At 40.8% G+C, this 25103-nt stretch overlaps 1 protein-coding gene across 5 annotated transcripts; it reads left to right on the top strand.

Moving 5' to 3' along the window:
• Nucleotides 1-846: 846 nt before the first annotated feature.
• LOC143297409 (uncharacterized) lies at nt 847-22257 on the top strand. 5 transcript variants are annotated; one of them, XR_013057266.1, is made up of 12 exons: nt 1082-1111; nt 3201-3303; nt 4055-4249; nt 6902-7097; nt 8443-8597; nt 10737-10929; nt 11485-11590; nt 12987-13704; nt 15834-16128; nt 17073-18347; nt 19040-21438; nt 21511-22257. XR_013057266.1 is itself a non-coding variant. In XM_076609746.1 (11 exons), the coding sequence occupies exons 3-11, from the start codon at nt 4173-4175 to the stop codon at nt 20423-20425; spliced, it is 4401 nt and encodes a 1466-aa protein (XP_076465861.1). In that variant the 5' UTR covers nt 1082-1111; nt 3201-3303; nt 4055-4172; the 3' UTR covers nt 20426-22257. The 5 variants fall into 5 exon arrangements, 3 of the variants coding, with proteins under 3 accessions (XP_076465863.1, XP_076465861.1, XP_076465864.1); XR_013057267.1 differs by having other exon boundaries at nt 19040-21714; nt 21777-22257; XM_076609746.1 differs by having other exon boundaries at nt 19040-22257.
• The last annotated feature ends 2846 nt before the right edge of the window (nt 22258-25103 follow it).

Raw genomic sequence — 25103 nt, 5'->3', positions numbered from 1 at the left:
CTTCTGTCTTTGTGTATCTAAGCACTGCTTATACCTACATATGGACAACGTGTATAACTTAACTGAGCACTATTAACCAAGCATATATATATATATAATATGTGTGTGTGTATATATATATATATATGTGTATTATATTACATGTGTGTATATACATATATAATTATAAATTCAGCCTCATATATATATACATATATATGAGGCTTAATTTGTAATTTTAATGAAGTGTTTAACTTTTCCATGGAATGTGTGTGTTGTGTGTGCGCGCACGCGTGGCGTCACTCTGTGCGTCAGTGTGTGTGTACTATGTGAAAGTGTATGTGGAAGGGGGTGGGGGGGAGAGACAGTATCGTGAGTACGGCTACTGGTTGATGCTGTTATAACTTTATCTGTACCTCGTCTCAGTCCTTGACATCGTCGAGACCCTGTTGAGGGGCGGTGTGAAACACCGTAAACACCCAGCTGCCACAAAAAGAAACAATGCAGCGGCCATGGACAAAGGAATGATTGTAAATCATCATCGGCGGCCTCAGTTTTGCAAGATGGTCGGCACCCACACACACCCACACTCTGAAGCGACTTTAATGCCGCCATGATCGAAGAGATAAGGGAAGCTATAAACAGGCCTGTTACGTGGTCACACTGACACACACACACACGCACACATACACACACATAACTGTCAGACACAACTTGAAACAAACACGCACATACCCTGACAAACACACAGACACACGAAACACACACATACACACACACACATACACACACACGCACACGTCAACTGCACTGTCAGCGCGCGCGGTCCGGGAGGACTGGCATGGCGGCTGCGTGGCGTCAACTGCGTGGCCACTGGTTTGTGCCTTTACCCTCCCACCTTGCACATGGAAGCATAGCATTTTCTGCAATAGCAGAACAGTTGTTCTACACCACACCTGTATGCTTCGCACGATGAGCGCCACATGTGTCGACAGTGCAGATCAGTGATGCATACTCGTTAGAGGTGAAGATTTTCGGCGTTTTTCTGTTCAAAGACTAAATTGTCCACAGCTGCAGACAACTGGATAAGTTTGGCAAGAAGAGGAAACCCCGATTTCTACAAGCACATTTCGTGAGTATAGAATGGTTGTTGGTCATTACTTAGAAATGATGTTGTCGAAAGGTGTGTTATACCTAACTTAGGGGATGCCTCAATTCGGAAAGTGCACCAGCCTCGGGTGTTGCACTTGAGTGGACTTCTTGTTCCGACAGCTGACATCTTGCTCCCCGTCTTTATTTGTGATCAAGTGATTCGAGACTCGAATTTTTGTTCGACATTTTGTCGTACTCGGATGTGCTAGGCTAGTTGCGTGGCTGAGGTAAATTAATGTCACCGAACTTCAGTTTTTCGTGTTGTATAGATTATCGTGCGTTTTACCTGGCGTAAGCGGGCCAACAGATACTAGGCCGCGCAACTGACGCCATTGGCCGGCCATCTTGCGTCTACCATCAGCATCCTTTTTGTGCATTTCACTTTCCTCATGTTTAGCGCTGTACACCACACGCATACACTTGATGTGTTCGTGTTTCCACAGTCAAATTGAAAGTCCAACTCTTTAACCATTCAGCTATTGCGCCTGTCACAGAGCTTCTAAATATGACCATGTTTCTCCTCTCCTTGAGTCTCTCCATTGGTTGCCAGTTTCTGATGGCATAGATCATAAGCTATTCGCTCCGACTTTTTCTGCTGTCAGCTGGCGCTCAAAATACCTTCCTGAACTCCTCCATATCAATACTTTCTCACACCAGCTCCGCTCTTCATCTTATACTTGACTGCTCAGGATACCTCATGTCAGAAATGAGACCAATGGACACACATAATTTTATTTTCAGTCACCAAAGACATGGAACAGGCTCCCTGATAACCTGCAACATTCAGACTCCCTCACCTCTTTCAAATCAAGGCCTGATCAGACATCTGCTTATCAGATGTGGTGTAGCATGTGAATGGATTTGTCCAAGTGTAGTGATCAATATGTGGATACATGTGTATGTGTACACAAACGCATGCGTGGGTATGAAAGTGTGTTTGGGTGTGTTCAGTGTTTGTGCGCGCATGTGTGTTGTTGTGTGTGTGCATGTATGTTTGTGTATCATGCATGTGTTTGTGTTTGCGTATGTGTGCAGGGTGGCTGGTTTGTACATGTATGTTTGAATGTGTGTTAAAATGTATACATGCATAATGCGTGTTTGTGAGTGAGCGCGTGCATGTATGTATGTGTGTGTGTGTGTGTGTGTGTGTGTGTAGTTTGCTTGTCACCTTTTGGTGTGCATACTTAACATTGATGTAATGTGTTATGTGAAAAAACAACTGTGTTTTGTAATGCACCTACAGTAGATTTCTGGTTAGTGTGCAGTATATTTATCCATTATTATTATTATGTTGATGAGATAACAGTGTCATGATCATCCATCATGCTGGACGCTGCTGGCACCATGCCTCAGTGATTGGTCCTGGAATAAGACATCAGTGTAATTAAGATAAAGAAAGAACGAAAAACAAGGAAAATAATCATATAGTTCTTACATATAATGTAGAAACTCCCCTTATTATATAGTGGGCTCAAAACATCTCCCATAAAAAACACACAGTACAGTATTTACTATTATATAAGATAATGGCAAACAGCATATGAAGACATACAAAAAGAAAAAAGAAAAAGAAAACAAACTAAAGATAAAAACAGAAAAAAACAGAAACAGAAAGATAATACAGATTGCTAATATGAATCATGAAAAAAGCCTTACACTTACAGTACACAGATATAAATGCATATAAAGATACACAGATATAAATGCATATAAAGATGATCCTGTCCTGCATATTCCTTTCATCATTCATGTATGTACTTTGATCTTTCTAATTGATGGAAAATGTCACTACAGATACTGAAGTAGATAATTTCATAACTGACGAATAATTTTCTTTCCTCTGGCACCAACAGCTTTGCATGATCAGTAACCTTGTCTCTTGACAAGCACCATATAGCATGGTGACTGGAATGAGGTAGAAGCATTCTTGGACATACATATCATATTTTGTGTGTTCTGTGCGTGAGTTTTTATGGGCACACGTATCACTTTGTATGTGGGTGCATGTGTGTGTGTTTCTTTGTCTGATTGTAAAGTGTTGAGTATATCTGCCTTTTTTTTTTTTCCAGACACTGGAAAGCGAGAAATAAAGTGAACTCTGAGGATGGGATGCTGTGCTGCACTGAAGTGCCGAAACTGCCCGCAAAAAGGATCAGGAATAACATTCCACAAGTTGGCATACTATTCTTGAATTACTTAGCTTGTGGAACTTAATATTATTATGCTACTAAAAGTATTCATTGCTAGTCATGTTATTACCAACTGCAAGTGTATTGGTCAGCAGATGCTTCTGATTATTATGTGCATAATTTTCAACTTTTAAATTTTACAACTGGAATTCTACCAGACCTTGTTTGATCTGTATCTTTCTTGTTTCCCTTGATTGAAATGAAAGCATTGTGGATGAATTTTTGCTTAAACATATATATGAGAAAATCAAGTCGCTCGTTTTACCAAACAAAACAGTTCCAGTCATTCTGATGATTACTCTTTCAGTTTCTTATGCGCAAAATGAGAAACGACAGCAGTGCTCTTTTTGCTTAAAAAAAACCCACAATAAAAGCTTTTTGTGGAGTAACCCATTCGAGTGAGTGCAAACATCAGGGATATCAGTTTGTTTTTCCAAGAAGCAAAGCGAAATGATGTGTCACATGCGTTAAAAAAAAGAAGGGATTACAGCACATTGTCAGGGAAAGGCTTAGTAAAATAAAGTTTTGCGGATTGAAGACAGCATTTTGATAAAATTGAATTGAACTACAGGTGATTGAATGGTATTTGTTGCAAAAAAAAAAAAAAGTTACTGATTTTGAAAGAAAATGTTTGTAATTATTGTTTTTCTCTTTTAAACTATAACAATTAAGAAATTTGAAGCAGATCATAGTCAGTGTGTAACCCAGTCCTGACTGTCGGACTTATCATACAGGGTGGACTGAACCATCCTGTTGCTCACCGCGTGACATCTTGAGGCGGCCGTGTTGTGCGTGGCGCGTGGCAGCCATAGTAATTCCCAACTTAAGTGAGTGAGAAAGGGAAAGAGCATCATGCCGTGTTGTGCTGCCTTTAATTGCTCCAGAAAACCTTCAAAGGCAGAAGCAGAGAAAGGAATCACATTTCATCGGTAAGGAAATAACTTATTATTGTTTGTTTTTACAATTTCTTTGTGCAGTGAAAGGAGGAGAGAGAGAGATATGTGTTTTCTTTTTGTTCAGTTTGTTTTTACAATGTCTGTGTGCAGTTGCAGTGAAAGAAGGAGAGAGAGAGATATGTGTTTTCTTTTTGTTCAGTTTTTGTTGTTGTTTTTTGTTGTGTCTTTTCTTCTTATCTTAGTTTTACTTTTAGTAATATTTTTGCTCTTGGGCTTGATAAGTAGTTGCTCTCATGTCATTCCTCATGTCTAATTTGTAAGTCCATGGTCACATGGCACAGTAATAATGATGTCTCTCTTGGGGGTTTGATCCAAAACTTCTTGCACATGTTCGTAGAAATCTTCCACAGCCTGGTCTTAATCATTTGTTGTGCATAAGCCTGGATCATGGTGATGTTGAATGGGGTTGCCTTCAAGTTCAAGTGTGTGGATATAAGTCGGCACCCCATGACAGAGTTCACAGTGTCTTTGTGAACCAGAAATCTGATGCCATGAGTATGTTTGTCCTTTTGTCCACTGAAGCAAAGTTTGTGGCCTTCCTGAGTCGTAGCTTCTCCTTTTTGACTTGGGCGATGGCCAGTCCAGTATGGAATTCAAGCTGGTTGACATCTTCATGTGGTGTAACAAGTGCATTGAAAGCTTGAAAGCGCCCATCCCTCTCCCATGTTTTTGACCACAGCCAAGCCCCACTGTAACTTAGCAGGTCGCCTAGGCCCTTGACACTTGGACGTCAAACTCAGGCAGTCCTATTTGCCCAGGTGATGGTGAAGTTCTTCTGCCCAGTGATGTGGTGTTGAGACCACAGTTTTCTGTCATGGTTAACTCCTTTAGCCTTTGGTCAGCCAGGACCACCCTGCAAGGCAGCAGGAGACTTGTGGAAGGTGGGGTTGTCCAGTTCCCATGCAGGTGCAATCACCTGCCCACTGGCCTGGTTAGTAACTAAGTAAGGGGGACTGGAATGCCAAGGTGGGAGACGATGCTTACAACAACTGGAATGGCCTTTGCGGGCTGACTTCCAATGCCAAATCAAACAACAGAGGCCTTATGCTCCTGGAATTTGCAAGATACAAGGACCTTGTTACTGCAAACATGATTGGCCTGCACAAGAAACCCATAAGGTGTACTTGGCACCACCCAGACAGAGTGCACCAGCGAAATAGACTACATCATGGTCAAAAAGCATTTCCAGTCAAGTGTGAGCACTGCCAAGACCAAAACTTTCCGAAGATCTGATGTGGGAAGTGATCATGACTTTGTGATGATGCCATTCCACCTCAATCTGAAGATGATCAAAACAAAAAACATGGCCACACAAGAATCAAGTACATCCTCAATAAACTAAAACTAAAAGATCTTAAAGTAGCAGAGGTCTTAAAAGCTATGATAGGAGGTAGATTTGTTCCCCTCACCATCTTCAGTGCTGACACTGATACAGATGTGGATATGTTGATCGACACTTTCAACACAGCAGTGACTTAAACAGCCAGTGAGATTCTTGGCAAATATTGACCAGCAAAGAAATCCTGGGTCACAGCAGATTTCCTGGACCGATGTGACAAAAGAAGGGAGTTGAAGAATTAGAAGAATGAGGTAGATGGAGTGAAACAATACAGAGCTGTCAACCAGGAGATCAAGGAAAGCATGAAAAGAGCAGCCGTAGAGAAATGGATCGAAGAGCATTGCCAAGACATTGAAGACAGCCTGCGACCCAACAACAACAATAAAACTTACAAACTTGTGAAAGATTGACAAGCACCAAACAAGAGCGTTCCACAATTATGATATCAAGTCTATGATAACAATCATAGCTCTTGCAGTCATGGAAGTGAATAACTGTCCCAGCAAGGATGTGTGACTTATGGAAACATTTAAGCATTCTCATGACAGAGAAAATTTGGTAATTAACGATTGATTGTTTGCTTTTGGAATCAAACTATTCAAAGAATGATGCTTCTTGCAGATAACTGTATGCAGATTTCATTCTCTTTCTGACCAGGGGGGCTGATACCAGACAAATGAAAAGACAAGCTTGCCTCTTCTGTGAACCTTGTAAAATACTAATGTAAAGAACAAAAACCAGAACGAAACAAATCAGAAACACAAGCTGAAAATTTTAATGGAATGTATTTATTTATGCATTCATCAGCTTCATCTCTCTCTGTGTCTCTCTCAATCATATACCTCTCTCTCTCTGTGTCTGTCTGTCTGTCTTTCTGTCTCTCCATTTGTGTGTGTGTGTGTATGTGTGTGTGTGTGTGTGTGTGTGTGTGCGTGCACTTTTCTGTTGACTTAAATATAACTGAGATGATGGAAAAGTTTTTTTTTGAAGTGATTAGAAAAGAGAAAAAAAAAGATCACTTATTCTGAATTGAAATAGGTTGTGCACTGGAAGAAAATGTATTTAGACTAAACTTGATCGCACATGCGCATACGTGTGTGTGTGCGTGCGTGCATGCAGTATGTGCATCTGTGTCTGTGTGTGTCTCTGTCTGCATGAATGTCATGTGTTTGTGTGCATATTTGTCTGTGCTCTAGTATGTACAAGCAAATGTGTGTATGTAGGGACGCACTTGCAATTTCTTGAGCTGATTTGTCTTTTTCTTCTTAATTCCTTACCACTTTCAGGTTTCCTCATAAGCATCCTGAACGAGTGAAACAGTGGGTTGAGAAGTTGCGGAGAGACAACTACTACCCATCCCGATTTGCAGTGCTGTGTTCCACACATTTTGAAGAGAAGCATTTCTACCGGTTTGGGCAACATACACATCTCAGAGAGGATGCTGTGCCAACGATATTTGACTTCCCCACGCCTTCTGAAAAGGTAGCCATCCACAAAGAAATGTTTTAAAGTTTCTTTTTAGATGAAATGTAAATATGCAAAGCATTATTTTTGGACACATTTGTATGAATTCGTGCATGTATGAATACGCGCGCATACACGCATGCATACACTTGATGTAAGCAATAGTGCACCACATTAACGAAGTGTTGTGCGCATGAGATACACTATAGCGTACCTTAGCATTGAAAGAGTCAAAGTGTCATGTGTTTGTCAATGTTTACATGTTTGAGTTTTTTCTGCTTGTTTTGAGTTTTTCTTGATTTGGAATTTAGAAATATCCTTGCATACTGTACATTATGTATTGCAATTTGCCAGATATGTTGCAAGTTGCCATTCTGTTGTATTGATGTGGTATGTGGTATGGAATTGTTACGGTAATGATACTGAAGAGAAAGCACTGTCTTCTCTGCAAGGGGAAAAAAGTGTATTCCTATCATTGCAAGCATGTGCCTGTGTGTATAGACGCGCGCGTGTGTGTGTGTGTGTGTGTGTGTGTGTGTGTAGCAGGTTTGAGATGTGATGGAGCACATGTAGACTTGTTTGAAGGCAGCGATATCTCCTTGAGAAACTGAAAGTGAAACTAAACCTAAACCTATCAATGATTTTGTCGGATCTGATTTCATGTGATGTGTTGGGTGGTACACTTGTAGCATTTGTATGAATGTTTACCATACCACTATGTGGAGCTGTTGTAACGTTATGTAAGGGAGTACAGGTTAAAGAATGATCTGCTTTTCCTGCATTTTCAGAGGCAGTTTTGTTATTTCTTATGTCCAAAGATCTAGCTCTTGACCCTGGCAATAATTTCAGGGTCGAAGAGATTTTCGAGTGGAGAGAGAGAGCAATTCCTTTTGACTCATAGATATTTTAAAGATTACTGTGGCAAAATAACGTTGTCTTTTATTTCCCGTATGAAAGTATAAAATATTCTGTGGTCTCCTCTGCTGCAGTTATTACAAAATAAATATAAACATTACACATATAAAACAGACATCATCACACTCCAAAGGAAGAAATTCATAAAACATTTCTTTTTTTTCCATGAAGAAAGGATTATTTGAGGATTATTAGCACAAAGCGTTTTGATGTTAAGATCACATACACACACACACACTGCACGCATGCTCACAAAACATGCATGTATGATGAATTCATCAGTATACAATGGTGTTATCTCTTTTGATGGCCTTTTATCCTTGTAATGAGTCCACTTACAATTTAAAATCTGAGCAAAAAGTTTGTGTGGTGCAAAAAACAAAAGCAAACAAAAATAAAAGCTTACATTTTGTACGTTATTTGCACATTCATCATGTTCTTTGTTCAGGTGCCTCGTAAACGCAAACGCATAGCGGATGGCGGAGGTTCTGCCCAGGTGAGCGGAGGTGCTGGGTTATCTGAATCAGCAGAGGGTGATTCAAGGCATGCTGGTGAAGAAACTCCACCTGAGGAAAGTCCAAGTCCAGCTGAAGGAAGTCAAAGGTGCAGCCATCACAGTGCTCAGGCTGTCGCATTGGATCAAACGTAGTGTAGATTTTCATGTCCCCCCACAGGGTTTTCCGAAATAAACATGTCTTGGAATCAGTGAGGTGCCTCTCTTCTTGGCCCTTTGATCTTACTGTCCTGCTTGTAATCTGTATACTTTTATACCACAGACTTCGCCACACTTAATCTTTTCACTTCTGGAACTATTTTTGATTTTTGCAAAATAATCACCAACCTCAAAAAAAAACAAAAACAAAAACAAAACAAAAAAAACAAAAAAATCACAGAAATAAGAATTATACTAAAAAGTATGTAAAGGTATATGTTTTCTTGAAGGAAAATGAATGGAGAATATGATTACCATAAGTTTGATGTTGACATTCCCCCAGTCAGGGGGAAGATAAGTCGGATTTTTTTTTAGGAAAAACAGCACACAAAGTATTTTGCAAAAAAAAAAGAAGAAAATTCAAGTTTGTTTATTTAATTTGTGGAAATGGTGCTAAAATAATACCAAATGTATTATACACAACAAGCAAGTACAATTATGTTGTTTCCTCACCTATCATGTTGTTTTAACTCATTCAATACTGCTCGATGACTTCCTTCATTGTACTCTCTACTGGCCATTTGTTTATGTTACAAGAAAAATATCTAAAAAGAATGCAATTACATATAGCTGTGAAATTTTGTGATAATATAAAGAATAGAATGGACTAACATTTCGCACAGTTTCAAAGCACTCACTTAATTATTGACTGATTTATCATATTTTGAAAAATATCTGTTTTTCACAACTGACATAAAGAGGGTGAGTTTTTTCATGTAACAGAAATTTTACAGATGTAGTCTTTTGTAACCATAGACACTTTCTAATTGTAGCAGTTGAATGGGCAAATGCGTATGCACAGTAGATATCCACTATAGAATCAGTTTGCATTCGACTTTGAGCCACAGTACTTGCCGAATTGACGGAGACGTCATCTTGTCGAGCAAACGAGTGCGAAGGGTGACTCTATGCTTGCATGTATTGTACTCAAACAAAGGCATTTTCAGCCACAATAAAAGTACAGGTGCACCTTTGGGTGACTGTAGAACAGAGCTGTGCTGTTTAGTTTTGCACAAAACCGTTAACCTATGGACTGTGAATTTTTAAACTTACGGTACGCTATAGCGAACCACAGTAACAAAGCGTGCGCATGAGGCACGCTATAGCATACCTTAGTATAGAAAGAGTTAAACATAAACACTATTCATAAACACTCTCATACACCCACACACACCCCTTCCTACCCAACAACCCACAAACACTATCACACAATATTACAACACAAAAGCTCACTATAACCAATATTTAGGCTTGAAGCTTTCATCTGGAGGGTGTAATAGTAAATGAAAACCCCAAAATGAAGGTTTGAAGCTAAAATATTGGGTTTTTTTCTATACCCACTTATAACGTGACCCCACCCCTTTCCTGTCAGTGTACATTCAATCATCATCAGGATAACCAGGATTACTTCTGTTTATCAACAACATTACTTTCGTTTTCTATCACGTTTTTGTAGTTGCTATTGTCAACATTGTATGGAAAATCAAACAATATTCTAGCCACCTCTTCTGTACTGTACATTCTGGCAGTCATGTTCACGTGCTCAACAGCTTTTCATTGTACAAAACACAAAAAATGGCATCAAAGTTGAGCCAGAACTTGCTGAGGTACTGCTTCGAACACGCATCGAGTCAGTCACCGTTTGGAAGGAAGTAAGCATATGTATATAAGTGGCTGGACTGTTGATAATGCCATAACCACGGATATATCCATGTGCGGAAGTGAAAGGTTTAATTTCTCTGAGATAATGAAGTTATTCTGATTCTGATACAGTGCTGACTGGTGTGGGCTTTATCAGATGGAACTGTTTGGTTTCCAGCACACAGCTGTCGGTCTGACAAACATTCTTTTCTGATGGGGATCAAAATTATATGGATCAATATATAAATATATGCAAGTTATTGTTAACCACCACTTCCCACCTACTTCAACACCTACTTCAGAACTTGTGCTTTCAGTTTTGTCATTGCTGTTTTCAAATAAGCCGAAATCACGAGTGATCCATAAAGGCTTTTCCTTGTGTTTTTCAGATTTCCCAGGGATCCTACCCAGCGTGAGGAATGGGTGAAAGCTGTGAAGAGAGAGAACTTCAAGGTGTCCAAGTTCTCCAGGTTGTGCTCCAGTCATTTTGAGGAGTCTTGTCTTGATCGCACTGGCCAGACCGTCCGTTTGAGAGAAAATGCTGTTCCCACTATTTTTGACCATAGTCCGGACCCACCCAAGGTTATTTTCTGTTTATTTTGATTTCTATTTTTATTTTTTGATAAAATGCTGAGTGTGGTCTTTGACGGAAGATAGGTGGTGTACTGCTATCAGTAGTATACAATATCCACCCCCGTCTTCACTTTCTCCTTGCAGCATTGGATTGCAGCTCTTAAATTTGTCATCCTGAACAGACATGCAGGACAAACAAAGCTAGAAAAACAAATGCTTGTGAGTGTAAGGAATTTCAAACTCATATAAGACATGCAATGTTTTTGAATTGCACAGTACAGGTCTACCCTCCTTTTCAGGTGTATGTGTGTGCAGGGGGATGGGGGTGTATGGATGTGTGCATTTCACTCATTTACTTATTTAGTTCTTTATTTACTAAGTACATTTTGATTTTTGTGACCATATGTCATATGCGTCTTTACAAACTTGATCTTTTGGTTATGTCTTTCTTGATTAGGTTGGTCTTGGCAGTCTGATCTGTAGTTGGAACAGTGTCAAATGTGAGATCTCTTCAAAAATGGATTAGCTGAATTTAGGTGTTTAAAGCTTATTATTTTTTTACAGAAACGCTCAGTGCGAAAACGTCCTGCAGCAGACAGCTCCACGTCTGCACCGCCACGAAAGGTTCGAACCAGAACCATCGCTCTTCCTGCCCCCTCTAGCAAAAAAGGTAAGGTGCCAGCAGTCTCTGAAAAAGTACATCGAGTAAACATGCATATATAGCTCAGCCGGACTCACGACCCTTGGGTTTGAGGTTTGAATCTCTGCCAAGAGATTTGGTTCAGAGGGATTTTCCCCTGAGAGTTAACTTTCAACTTCTAACCTTTAACACGCCTTTGGTGATGAGTCACCAAACAGCACCTATCTCCAGCAGCCAGGGGCAACAGCTGGCAACCAACTTAGGGTGTGGACTGATGGTCTAGAGGTAACGCATCCACCTAAGAAGCGAAAGAATGTGAGCGCACTGGTTTGAATCCCAGCACAGTCGCCAGTATTTTCTCCCCCTCCACTAGACCTTGAGTGGTGGTCCGGATGCTAGTCATGTGGATGAGACGATAAACTGAGGGGCCCATGTGTAGCATGCTCTTAGCAGGCGTAAAAGAACCCATGGCAACAAAAGAGTTGTCCCTGGCAAAATTCTGTAGAAAAATCCACTTGGAAAGGAAAACAAATAGAAAAAAAACTGCAGGCAGGAAAAAAAAAAAAAAAAAAGGGTGGCGCTCTCAGTGTAGCGACGCGCTCTCCCTGGGCAGAGCAGCCCGAATTTCACACAGAGAAATCTGTTGTGTCAAAAAAAAAATGTAATACAAGTATGAAGATGATGTGAAGTGAAATAGACAATGGCTATATATTTTGTTGTTGTTGTCACAGAGTCCAGAATCATGATCCATTTATTATTTTCTTTCACTTGAAGTTTTCAGTTGAAAATTTAATTATTAAAAATCAATCAATGGTACATTGTTTTTTGTTATTTCTTTTAGACACCACTGAAAGCACATATTAAGGGCTTCAAGTTGTGACTTCCTAAATCCCTCTGTCAGTTAAGAAAAATTTTTTTTTTTTTAGAGATTTCTGATATTCTTTAATCATGTTCTGATATTCTTTAATTAATTTAATGTTTATATGAATGAAGAAAATGAGATCCTAGAGGCTGTAGTCACTGCAGAAACTATCCTTCATCATTTATTGTTCCTGTGTTCAAGTATATGTATATTTTCCTTTTGTGTTTTGGGGGTTTTTTGTTGTTGGTTTTTTTGTTTTGTTTAGTTAACATTTTTTTAGCTTTAGCAGTGCTTAGGCTGTTGAGGATCTGAAATCCTTGCACACCAGTTTAAGATAAACAGACAAAAAAAAAAAGCAATAAATTTTCTTATTTTTTAACTACAAGTGTTTAATTATTTTCTTCTCTGCCTAGATCTGATTATTTGCTTTATGGTTGACAAGTGTTGTGAAAAAAAAAAAAAGAATGCTGTACCACTGTGTGCATGTGAGCATGTGAGCCATTAGGGTTTTGCCTTCAGTATACATCATACATGTATATTCATGCCATAAGTTTGATCATACAGATGCAGCCAGCAAACCCAAGAGGGCAAACAGAAAGATATTCCGCCCGTACTCTGCCAGTGAGGAGGCACCCATTGTGGACACACCCAGAAAGGACTTAGCCATTGAGAATTCAGTCGGTAAAAACTCAGCCAGTAAGGACACAGTGAGGAAGGACTCAGCCAGTAAGAACTCAGGCAGTAAGGACACAGTGAGGAAGGACTCAGCCAGTAAGAACTCAGGCAGTAAGGACACAGTCAGTAAGAACTCGGGCAGTAAAAACACATGCAGTAAGAACACAGTTAGTAAGGACACACCCAGTAAAAACTCAGTCCGTAAGGGCACAGTCAGTAAGAACTCACGCAGAAAGAACACAGCCAGTAAGAACTCCATCAGTAAGAACACAGACAATAAGAACTCGGCAAGAAAGAAGAACGGCTCAGTCACAGCCTGCAAAGACGCAGACAGACCGGAAGATCGCACAGGCACAGCAGCCAGCGATGACTTGGACGCCAGTGACGATAACGGCGGAACGGAAGATCTTACGCATACGGACAGAGAACATGACAAGAACAAAGACGGAGGCGGCATCTCTGTGGAGCAGCAGAGAGGCAAGGGAGGGCAGCCAGAGTTTGCAGGAGTGTCTTCTCTCCCTTCTGCTGCCTACCGGCACTGGAAACGACTCGGGGCTCAGCAAGGCCTACACGAGGACAGGGACATTGCCTGCTTCTTCCTCAAATAGTGAGTGTCCTCCTTCCTCCTCCTTTATGTAGTGAGTGTCTGTCTCCCTCAAGCAGTGAGTGTCCTTCTTCTTCCTCAAGTTGTGAGTGTTCTTCCTGAAGTAGTGAGTGTTCTTCTTCCTTCTACTTCCTTTCCTCGAGTAGTGAGTGTGCTTCTTCTTCCTCAAGTTGTGAGTGTTCTTCCTGAAGGAGTGAGTGTGCTTCTTCTTCCTCAGGTATGAGTGTCCTTCCTTCCTCAAGTAGTGAGTGTCCTCCTTCCTTCCACAAGTAGCGACTGTCCTACTTCCTTAAGCAGCGACTGCCCTTCTACTTCCTCAAGTAGTGAGTGTTCTTCCTCAAGTATTGAGTGCCCTCCTTCCTCAAGTAGTGGGTGTTCTTCCTCAAGTAATGAGTGCCCTCCTTCCTCAAGTAGTGAGTGTCCTCCTTCCTGAAGTTGTGAGTGTTCTTCCTCAAGCAGTGAGTGTCCTTCCTTCCTTCCACAAGTAGTGACTGTCCTACTTCCTTAAGCAGCGACTGCCCTTCTACTTCCTCAAGTAGTGAGTGTTCTTCCTCAAGTAGCGAATGTCATTCTTCCTCAAGTGGTGAGTGTCCTTCTTCCTCAAGTAGTGAGTGTCCTTCTTCCTCAAGTAGTGAGTGTTCTTTCCCCCTCTTCTTTCTCAAATAGTGAGCGTTCTTCTTCTTCAAGTAGTGAGTGTTCTTCCTCAAGTAGCGAATGTCATTCTTCCTCAAGTGGTGAGTGTTCTTCCTTCCTCAAGTAGTGAGTGTCCTTTTCCTCCAGTAGTGATTGTGTATCTTCCTTAAGTAGTGAGTGTTCTTCCTGATTTAGTGAGTGTTCTTATTCCTGAAGTAGTGAGTGTTCTTCTTCCTCAAGTCGTGAGTGTGTTACCTCCTCAAGTAGTGAACGTGTATCTTCATCAAGTAGTGAGTGTTGTTCTTCCTCAAGTAGTGAGTGTTGTTCTTCCTGAAGTCGTGAGTTGTTCTTCTTCAAGTTGTGAGTGTCCTTCTTCCTCAAGTAGTGAGTGTCCTTCCTCAAAGCAGTGAGTGTGTTACTTCCTCAAGTAGTGAGTATACACTGTATTTCTTCTTCAGGTAGTGACTGTGGTGGCCTCAGTGGGCTTTGAACTGTGTGTTTTCTCTGTGTATGTGGCATCAGAGATCTTGTAAGGTATCTTTGTGTATTTGGTTTCGGTAGTCTTGTCAAATATCTTCTCTGTGTTAGATGCATCCGTGGTCTTGTGAAATCTCTGTGTGGCCTTTGGTGATCTTGTGAAATATTTTCTCTGTGTGTGTAGCATCGGTGGGCTTGTTTGGTTTTGTGTTTGTATGGTATTGTTGTCTTGTGAAACAAGTCCAGTGTTGAAGTGTGTGTCTTCTCTGCAAATATGGTATTGTGTGTGAACTGGATTGATTGAGACACAGTGACAGTGCCTTTAGGTTTGCTGTCACTCAGACACTGTCAGATTGAATCAGTGCACAGAGAGAGGAAACATTCAACATATGGAACATGGGTGAAAGAATTATAAATGGATTGAAAAAATAATAATAAAATATCAAAAAAGTCATCTCTTTTTGCCGTTTTTTAGTAGGGTTCTTACGGACATGGAAGTCTGGAAAAGGTGGAAAAATGAGAGAACCACTTTCAGGGCTGGAAAAGTCCTGAAAAAATAGATTATTTGCCCTTCAGGATCTGAAAAAGTCTTGTTCTTTTGATAAACTCCTTGACCAGTACCATTCAACAAAGCTGAATGCATTAAAAACAACAACAACCAAACAATTGAAAAAACCAAAAAGTACTGAAAATTGATCACCAATACTGGGATATCTCATTTATCTGCTGATCTCTTTTAATATAGTGGACACATTTTTGATTTTGTTTTGTTTTGTGGTTGGTATGGAAAATTTTCAATGTGGTCTGGAAACGGTCGGAAAAAAAAAGAAGGAATTTTTGTTTGTTCGTATCTGTGGAAATCCTGTTGTAAGAGGTATGTTTGATAGACATGTTTTTCTGTGTGACCTAAAAAAAAAAAAAAAGAAAAAAAAGTTCATTTTTATGGGTTTTTTGTTTTCAGGTGTTATTCTATGTGACCTAAAAAAGAAAAGAAAAAAAATGTTGTTGCTTTTTGCCCCAAGCTACGAGTACACATCAAAGGTGCTGGCATCCAGCATAACTGGGGTCTGCAAGACATGCGACACTCCGTTGTCCACGTCCTGCCACTGGTGTAACTGGACCGTCACTATGGGCGCCCCGAGCAGTTCTTCAAGCCACCAAACATCGGGAAATAGCGCATCCAAAGAGAAGGAAGGGTGTGACGAAGGGGTTGGTGACAGGGGAGAGGAGGATGGCGATCGTTATCCAAGGTGCTCTCCTCCTGGCACAGTCCGCAGCCACGGCATGGCCAGAGTCAAGGAGGGTAGTGAGGACACGGTAATAATGATGGTTTCTTAACTTATATTGCCACCTTTCCATGTTTAACATGCTCAGTTGTGCCTTAGGGTTTGAAAACCAGTGTTGGAAAACATGCATAGTAACTACAAGTTCTACAAGTTGCATGCCGTACATCCATACCAAACACTTAAACTCTAATTTATACATAATGTGCGCACGCGCGCACACACACACACACACACACACACACAAAACCCATCACACACACACAACACTCATCTTACAAATCATATGGTTACTTAACCTGATTAATGGATGTGGTTGTTTTTTTTTCAATATTTGGGTGGAGGATGGAACTACTGCAGCTTAAATGGCGAAGTTGAGGTGTGGAGAGATGTTTTGCAGAGGACAATCTGATAGATGAAGAGGAAAAAAAAAGAAGATAATTTTAGCTGATTAAAAAAAAGGGAGAAAATCTAATTGAAAAAAGATAAATATTAGCTGATAAAGTAGGAGAGGAAATCTAATTGTGATTAATCTGTAAGGCTTATTGAAAACTTATTTTTTAAGTGAAAATATGATACAGGCTCAAAATTGTCCTATGCCCTATGTTTTTATTTTTTTATTTTTTATTTTTTTTAATGTTTAGAATAAAGCTATTAAAGCTTTTTCATGGTTTTGAATTGAATCTTTTTCGAATGTTTGGAATAAAGACTTTTCTTCTTTTTTAGGTTTAGAATACAATTGTAGAAATGTTTGGTATAGTCTCTGTAGAATAGAATTTTTTAAAATGTTTAGAACAAGACTTTTTAAAGGTTTAGAATGGAATGTTTTTGAAATGTAATGATAACATCTGTTTGAAATGCTCAGAATAAAATATTTTAAACATTCTGCTATTTGAAACATTAGGAGAAATCGAGGATTATTTTATTTAAAAAAAAAAAAAAAATTAAACCAGATCCTCCTTTGTTCTCGACCAACAGAAAGGTCCTGTTGAAGGGGAGACCACTTGGACAGAGAGAGCGACAGGGAGAGAAGACTCCTGCAGTGTTGAAAAGACAGACAGTGACAAGGAGCTGCAAGCAGACGCTAAAGACAACATCACTGATGGTGGTGGTATCTGTCCTCCTGGATTCCTGAAGGACGATGAAGACATCGTCATGTCTGGAGGTCCTCCGCAGGGTGTTGAAGATGATGTCTCTGATCCACATCACCAAAGAGGTCACCTCCCCATTGAACAGGACGCCAACAGTCAGGGCTGTAAAGTCTCTCCAGAACACCAGGGTCACAGTGCCGACAAAGACGGCAGCTGCAGATCTGTTCAGAATGACCTTGAAGACAACGACCTCTTTCAAGAGGATACTGAAGATGATGAAACAGCCAGTGTCTGCCTAGACACTGAAGCAGGTTATGGAGATGATGATACTTTGATGAAAAGTGATGACCAGTTTGAAAGATCTGCTGAAGGTGATGGTGAAGGTGCTGCTGAGCTGAAGGCTGAGTTGTCTGAAGGGAGAAAGGGGTTGGAGGGGGAGGAAGAAGGGGAAGAGGAAGACAGGGTTGAAGGGAAAGGGACAATGGAGGGGGAAGAAGGAGGGAAAGAGGAGGAAGAAAGCGCTGTGTTGTCTAGGAAAGGGTCAGGCCTGGCTGATTCGGAGGACACACCGCAGGAGAGTTTTGTGGTGGACATGAACGACGGGACGGGAGAAGGTGGGGGGCTGGACAGTGTGATCGCTAACGGTACGGTCAGTGACGACACAGGCACCGCCCAGACAGACCAGCTGGCTCTTGAAACGGGTGAGGCAATCTCTTTTGACAGCATGGAGGCCATGTGGGATTACCTCCACGAGTGTGGGGCAGGGGAAATAGCAGTACTCAACAATGCACAGCTGACTCTCCCAGACCAGGAGACTGTTGGAACAGAATTGTCTCCCTTCAGCGGCCTTCTGAATCATGTCACGGGCGAGCAGGAGGGAGAAAGGACAGAGCGTGAGGACGATGAGACACCCCAGGTGTTCCTGTGTCTCCTTGGTCCAGCGGACGATGGCACTGGGGATGTGTCAGACCCTGATGACTCGCAGACTGCCGAGAGTTGTGTTCAGAGTCCAGTGACTGATGTAGCTGCAGAAACAAGAGCTGATGAAGAAGCGGAGCCCTCCCAGCAACGTGTTCCAGATGAAACAGTCGATGGGCTTGTTCAGGAGCTGGTGTTGGAGCTTGGTCAGGAGGAGATTAGCCGGAGATGTTCCCATGATCACGTGAGTAACGGTGTTGTTTGAATGATGGTGATGCCTTGGGTCTTTTAGTGTGCTTTTTTGGGATTAGCTAGTCTGATGTGTGTTGTTTCTCAGGGCTTAAGTGTTCATGATCTATCATTTGAAATATCATTTGAACAAATTTGCGTAAGATCAGCTTTGAAAGATTTAATTGTGGAATGTTGTCTGATATTCTGTAATACGGATTTTCAAAACCAAGGTCTGTAGTGTGCAAATATTCATAAACCATGAGACTTGCATAGATCTGTAACGTGGAATTTCAAACATGCTTGTGTCAGGCGGAGAACACAGGGGTGGGGGGTGGACACTAAATCTTCCCTGGGTCAGAAAGGTATGAGGCTGCTGAACCAGTCAGTTAATTGAAATTTACAAGCAAGTTGGAACTTTATTCTCTCAGACACTGGAAGCCAGTTTACCTTATATAGGAGGTGTAGTACACCCAAGAGGCTTTGAAGATAAGGCGAGCAGCTGAGTTTTGTATTTTCTGTACAGGTTCCAGGAGAGAAGGAAAACCTTTTGAAAAAGAATATCTGTAATCCAATCTGGAAAGAAGTTGTCTGAAGTCTTGAAGTCAAAGTAACTATTGTTTTTGTTGCATCATCTGTGAGGTATATCTGGATTGAAGTTGAGCACATAAGAGGCAGTTTAACAAACTTTTGTCACATGTGTTGTAGGACTATCACTTGCCGCCTTCCACCGCCCGTCCACTGGTCAGTCACAGTGCGCCTTCAGCCCGACGACGCAGGCGAGCAAGGAACACCAAGCCCAGACCGTACGTGTGTGATCTCTGTGGCAAGGCTGTAGCCACCCCAACCTCCCTGAAATCTCACAAGTACCTGCACAGTGTCCTGAAACCCAACGTGTGTGACTTGTGCGGGAAGTCTTTCCTGATGCCAGAGTACCTGAGCAATCACCGAGTGATGGACCACAATGAGAAACGGTTCATGTGTGACAAGTGCGACGCCATGTTTCGGACAGCGTCTGAATTGAAGAGGCACATGAAAATCCATGATCAGAAGAGCTTCCCCTGCGATGAGTGTGGCAAGGTTTTCAAAAGGGAGAATCATCTGGAGAAGCACAGACTGACCCACACTCGGGACGAGACGTGTGTGTGTGAAGTGTGTGGCAAGTTGTTCAGCTCCAGGAATAAATTGTCGATACACTACAAGAACAACCACAAGCCTAACATTCCACAGGTGTGTGATCAGTGTGGCAAGATCTGCATCAACTCAAGTCGCCTGTCAAGGCACAAACAAAGCCACAACACCGAGAAGAAATTTGTGTGTGACATCTGCGGAAAGGCCTTTCAGCAGGACTTCAACCTGCGGAGGCACAAGAAAAACCATTTTGGTCAGAGGCAGTTTGTGTGCGAAACCTGTGGAGCTACTTTTACCTTAGCAAGCAATATGAGAAGACATCAACGGAGGCATTTAGGCCTAAAACCCCACAAGTGTCCCATGTGTGAAAAAGCCTTCACCCAGAGCTACTGGTTGAAGGAACACATTCTTACTCACTACGGTGAAAAGTCGTTTCCCTGTGATGTGTGCAAAAGGTCCTACTGGTCTGAAAGGGCCTTGAGGGCCCACAAAAAAATGACGCACGAGAAATCTAAAAAGAACAAGTGCGACATTTGCGATAAGTGTTTCCTTTACCCGTCTATGTTGAAGCTGCATCAGGTGGTCCACACTGGTGGGAGGGTGTACAAACCCAGGAAAAGACTTCCGGCCGGAGATGCTCGGGGACCACCGTTTCCTTGCAAAACGTGTGGCAGAGTCTTCGCCATGCGTAGCAACATGGTTCGACACCAGCTGACTCACACCGGTGAGAAGCGGTTTCACTGTGATATTTGTTTCAAGTCTTTCACCATGAACTGCAGCCTGAAGAAGCATAAGATAATCCACACTGGCCTCAGGCCGTTCGAGTGTGATGTTTGTCACAAGACGTTCACGGAGAAAGGCACACTGACCAAGCACAAGAGAATCCACCTGAGACAGCAGTCTGTTCCGGACAAGGTGACAGTCATTCCGGACAAGGTGGTGACAGAGACAGGGCCTGAGTGAAGATTGCTATCATCCCTGTTCTGCCCCCCAGTCTCATAGCAGTGATACCCTCCCATCTCCACTCCCCCCTGACCCCCTGAGCCCCTGACCCTTCTGCCCGCCATTCCCCTGTTGGCCCCAGTAGAATCTGAGGTTCTTTTTATACTTTAAGCCCTGAATGTAACTTTGTGTAAGCAGAAGGGAGGTAATATACAAAGGGAGGCTACAAGCCGCTACTACTTTTGATTTCACAACTTGGTGGAGTAGTGTTTTACACAAGACAGGAATGAGACCACTGCTGGAGCCTGTCAGACCAGTGGGTCATGGAGAATTTGTGTTTTGATGTTTTGAAATATGAGTTTTGGGGAAAAAAGATTTCTTTATGACTTGTCCAAAAAAAAAAAAAAAAAAAGGATTCTTTTCATGCAGTGGTGGCCAGTTTATTTTTGTGCTGCCATGGAGAAAGGACAGGTCCCTCTGTTCCTCATTGGTCTAGGCTGTTGTCATGTCTGGACATTGAAACCTCCACCAGCTGACAGTACTGAGTCATTGTCTGCTGTGTGTGTGTGTGTGTGTGTGTGTGTGCGTGTTTCCTAGTTTAACATCTGTCCACATAGTGTGATTTTAGACGAAAGAAAAGAAAAAATATATCCCCTGTGTACAAAGGAGTGAGAATCTAATGCAATGTAAGATCAGATAGGATGAAAAAAGTTTTTGAGCATGGGAAGTGCACAGTTCAGTATTCGGTATCAAACACTGTTCATGGTAACAGCACAACCAGCAGTGCAATAGAGTGCTCAGTCATGAACAGGAAGGTTAGAAAAAAGTTTGTGAACTTTCTAGGTCATAACCAGCAGTGTATGAGAGTGCTCAATCATGAACAGGAAGGTTAGAAAAACTTCATGAACTTTCTAGGTCATAACCAGCAGTGTATGAGAGTGCTCAATCATGAACAGGAAGGTTAGAAAAACTTCATGAACTTTCTAGGTCATAACCAGCAGTGTAAGAGAGTGCTCAAAGTCATGAACAGGAAGGTTAGAAAAACTTCATGAACTTTCTAGGTCATAACCAGCAGTGCAACAGAGTGCTCAGTCATGAACAGGAAGGTTAGAAAAAACTTTGTGAACTTTCTAGGTCACAACCAGCAGTGTAAGAGAGTGCTCAAAGTCATGAACAGGAAGGTTAGAAAAACTTTGTGAACTGTCTGGGTGAAGCCCATTGGTAATGAGTCAAAATCTGAGGGTCCCTTGTCATAGTTCTATCCCCACTGATGTCTTGGATGATGGAAGTTCCGTGGCTGCCATGTCCAGGTGTTCCAGTCATAGGCTGCATACTGTCCAGGTGTTCCAGTCATAGGCTGCATACTGTCCAGGTGTTCCAGTCATAGGCTGCTTACTGTCACCCTTGGGGATGACTCTGGTATCAGCTGGCATGTATCTGGTACTGGGTCTGTGTAGAAGGGAGCTGACATTTTCCTAAGTTTCTGCAATCACTGTGTTGTTGTGACTTGTGTCGGTGGGCAGATTTGTGCTCGATTTTCTGTCAAAAGAGGGCTTCATCATCATGCGTTACCAAAGCTCTAGCAAGAACACTATTCATCATCATGCATTACCAAAGCTCTAGCAAGAACACTATCTCCACTGTCAGAAGGGTGGGCATTGTCCTTTATCAGTTTCAGTTTCAGTAGCTGAAGGAGGCGTCACTGCGTTCGGACAAATCCATATACGCTACACCACATCAGCCAAGCAGATGCCTGACCAGCAGCGTAACCCAACGCGCTTAGTCAGGCCTTGAGAGAAGAGAAGAAAAAAAAAGAAGAAAAAAAGAAGATAAATATATAAAAAAAAAAAGAACTACTACTACTGCTTCTATTAATAAGGCGCAAAAACTTGATGAAGTCAACTATAAGCGTACAAAATAAAATTAAATAAATAAATAAATAATAATAATATAATTAAAAAAAAAAGAAAAAAAAATAATGAAAATAAAAATGAAAATGAAAATAGCAAATATTCAAACGAGAACTTTGAAGACTGAAGTGGAGAAGGGTTCCATGTGAACAGCAGTTGAACATGGGTCAGTCGATCCTAAGAGATAGGACAAGTCTGTTCTGAATTGAAGCACTGTTGTCCTTTATCATGTTTATATTCAGATTGGTGTGTGACTAAAAAAAAAACAACCACAACAGTTGCACTTTCTAGTATAGCTGGTTGAAATTATGAGTGTTAAATAGTTAACTTTTTGGCTTGAAGTGGAAGTTTTGTTGGGACTACCAATCTGAGAGTAGCAGTTGCTTGTGGGAATATTTTTAGGGTTGTTTTGATGCATGATTCCATCTTTGCTGGGTCGGTTTGAAACCTGTTTTGATTTTAAACGCTTAAGCCCAGTGTGGATGATGACTGCTGCTGGTGACTTTCCTTTGTCAAAACAGCTTTTTTGCATGCTGTCTTCAGATTGTGATAATCCTTTTCATTGTGGCACACAATCTGTGTGTGTGTGTGTGTGTGTGTGTGTGTTCAGTGTCAGAGGGCATAAATGGACAACAGGGTGGAAAATTAAAAGTTGCTCTTAGTTTAATTGTACACAACATTCTGTTCATCATTTGATGTTTTTGATACTGTTCTGTGTAATCTTACATATATATATATATACATTGTAGCATGAAGAGCTAATTACTTTGTCTTGGAAATCTTTGAGTGTTGCAGAATGTCTAAAGTACTGAGACTGAAAGAAACTGCATGTCATAAATATATATATTACAAACATGTTTCCCCTATTGAAATTATGAATTCGTCAAAATGGCTATAGAAAATTTGGTGTTCCAAAACATACCATATATCCATTTTGTATGATGTATTCATTTGGATTCAGTGGGTTTTGTACAAACTTAGAAAGTTGATCACTTATAAATGTTGAAATCTCGGATTAAACAACCACCTCAAGCTGTTCATTATGCTGACATAGTCTGGAAAATCTTTTTGACTAATGCTGCCTGCATGGAAACATGCATGTGATTGATACAGTATATTATCCAGTCATGAAGACCTGCAGCAAAATCCTTGGAGGAGTTGGACAGATAGAAAGGGAATCCTCTGGGGGCATACATAAATACATGTATACATGTGCATTGTTGGCTTTATCATGTGTTCACACTCCACTGGCTGGAGACAGTGTCACTGATGTGTGTGGTGCTGCTGTGTTTTATCAGGGAGTAGACCTGAAAGGAGATGCCAGGGCAGAATCAGGCATTGGCCTTATCACAGCTAACGATCTGTGTTCACCAGTGATCAGGGTTTTGAGGCCCCGTTTTGGCATGATGTTGTGCTCTTGGGAAAGGCACCTTACTCTGATTTTCCTCACACCACCTGGGTACTTCACTTTGTTTAGGGAAGGTTAAATTACTTGAAACTATGGAAGGAGAGGGTTGGGCTCCCGCCTTTCAGTGCCATGTCCTAGACACTGGGTATGAATACACTGCCCCGATGGACATAGAACATTAAAAGGCTATGGGACCTTCAACTTTATTAAATAAAAAAAAGCTAGATATGTGTAGTTAACTTGTTTGATTTCTTGCTGACTTTATTACCACAACTTTGTTTTTACTTTTGTCATTGGGCTTTGTTTTTACTTTTGTCTTTTGTTTTACCTTTGGTTATAATTGAGGGATTTGTAATACAATGTAAGGCTGTTGTACAAATAAAAATAATTCTGTATAATTGACTACACCATGTTTGTTTTCTTAGCCATCATTATTTCTTTACATAATCGTGTGCCTTGTGAATTATTTGTCAAGTATAAAAAAAAAGAAAAAAAAAAAAAAAAAAAAAGATATGAAATCATGTTTCTTAGGAATTCAGCAATGTTTAAAATGTTTATGATGCCCATGCATGTATTTTGGTATCTTTGTGACCTGTTGATGTATGCCTTATCAAAATAAAACTTACTATTCCAGTTTAGTCAGTGGTGGTCATTCTGTTCTACAGATATTCAGTCTGTCTGCTAATATTGTATGTCTACCTGATCAAACTTGTGTACATGTATCACTTAAAAAAACCCCAAAAACATCCATATCCAGTAGTGTGCACTAGTGTTGGTCGACTTAAAAAAAAAGCGGCAACATTGTTTTTTTCAATTCGCTTTGAGCTTGAGCAATACAAGCTGATGCTGTAATGCACTGCCTTGCATGTGCTCCAAGGTACACATAATCTAGGACTCACTGCTGTACAAAGTAGATGCATATGATCATATATTTACACACACACACACACACACACACATATATATATATATATAACATACAAAGACACACACACACACATACACACACATATATATGTATATATATTTTTTTTTTGTTTTGCTTATCAATATACTTTAACTTTGTTACAGTATCACACGCATACATAACCAGACATTCCATGTCAAAATGTTGATCACCCACACACATTTAAGTTTTGGGAAGTTTATTTGGCAAAGAAAATCTATGTATGTATTTTCAATTTCAACCATTATATTCGAAAAGCATGACACACAGTTGAAATCGTCCTCGTCTTTACTTCTTCTTTTTTTTTTCTCCTAAGAATGCTGAACATGCACATACACTTTTTTTTTTTTTTGAATGAAATGCACTTTATTATCGGATAATGATTTGAATTAACTCGCATTCCATGATTGCACCATACAGGTAATGGCAACAATT

This window comes from Babylonia areolata, chromosome 22, assembly GCF_041734735.1.
Source record: "Babylonia areolata isolate BAREFJ2019XMU chromosome 22, ASM4173473v1, whole genome shotgun sequence".
In the NCBI taxonomy this organism is placed as follows: domain Eukaryota; kingdom Metazoa; phylum Mollusca; class Gastropoda; order Neogastropoda; family Buccinidae; genus Babylonia; species Babylonia areolata.
This window is presented reverse-complemented; position numbering and strand designations above follow the sequence as displayed.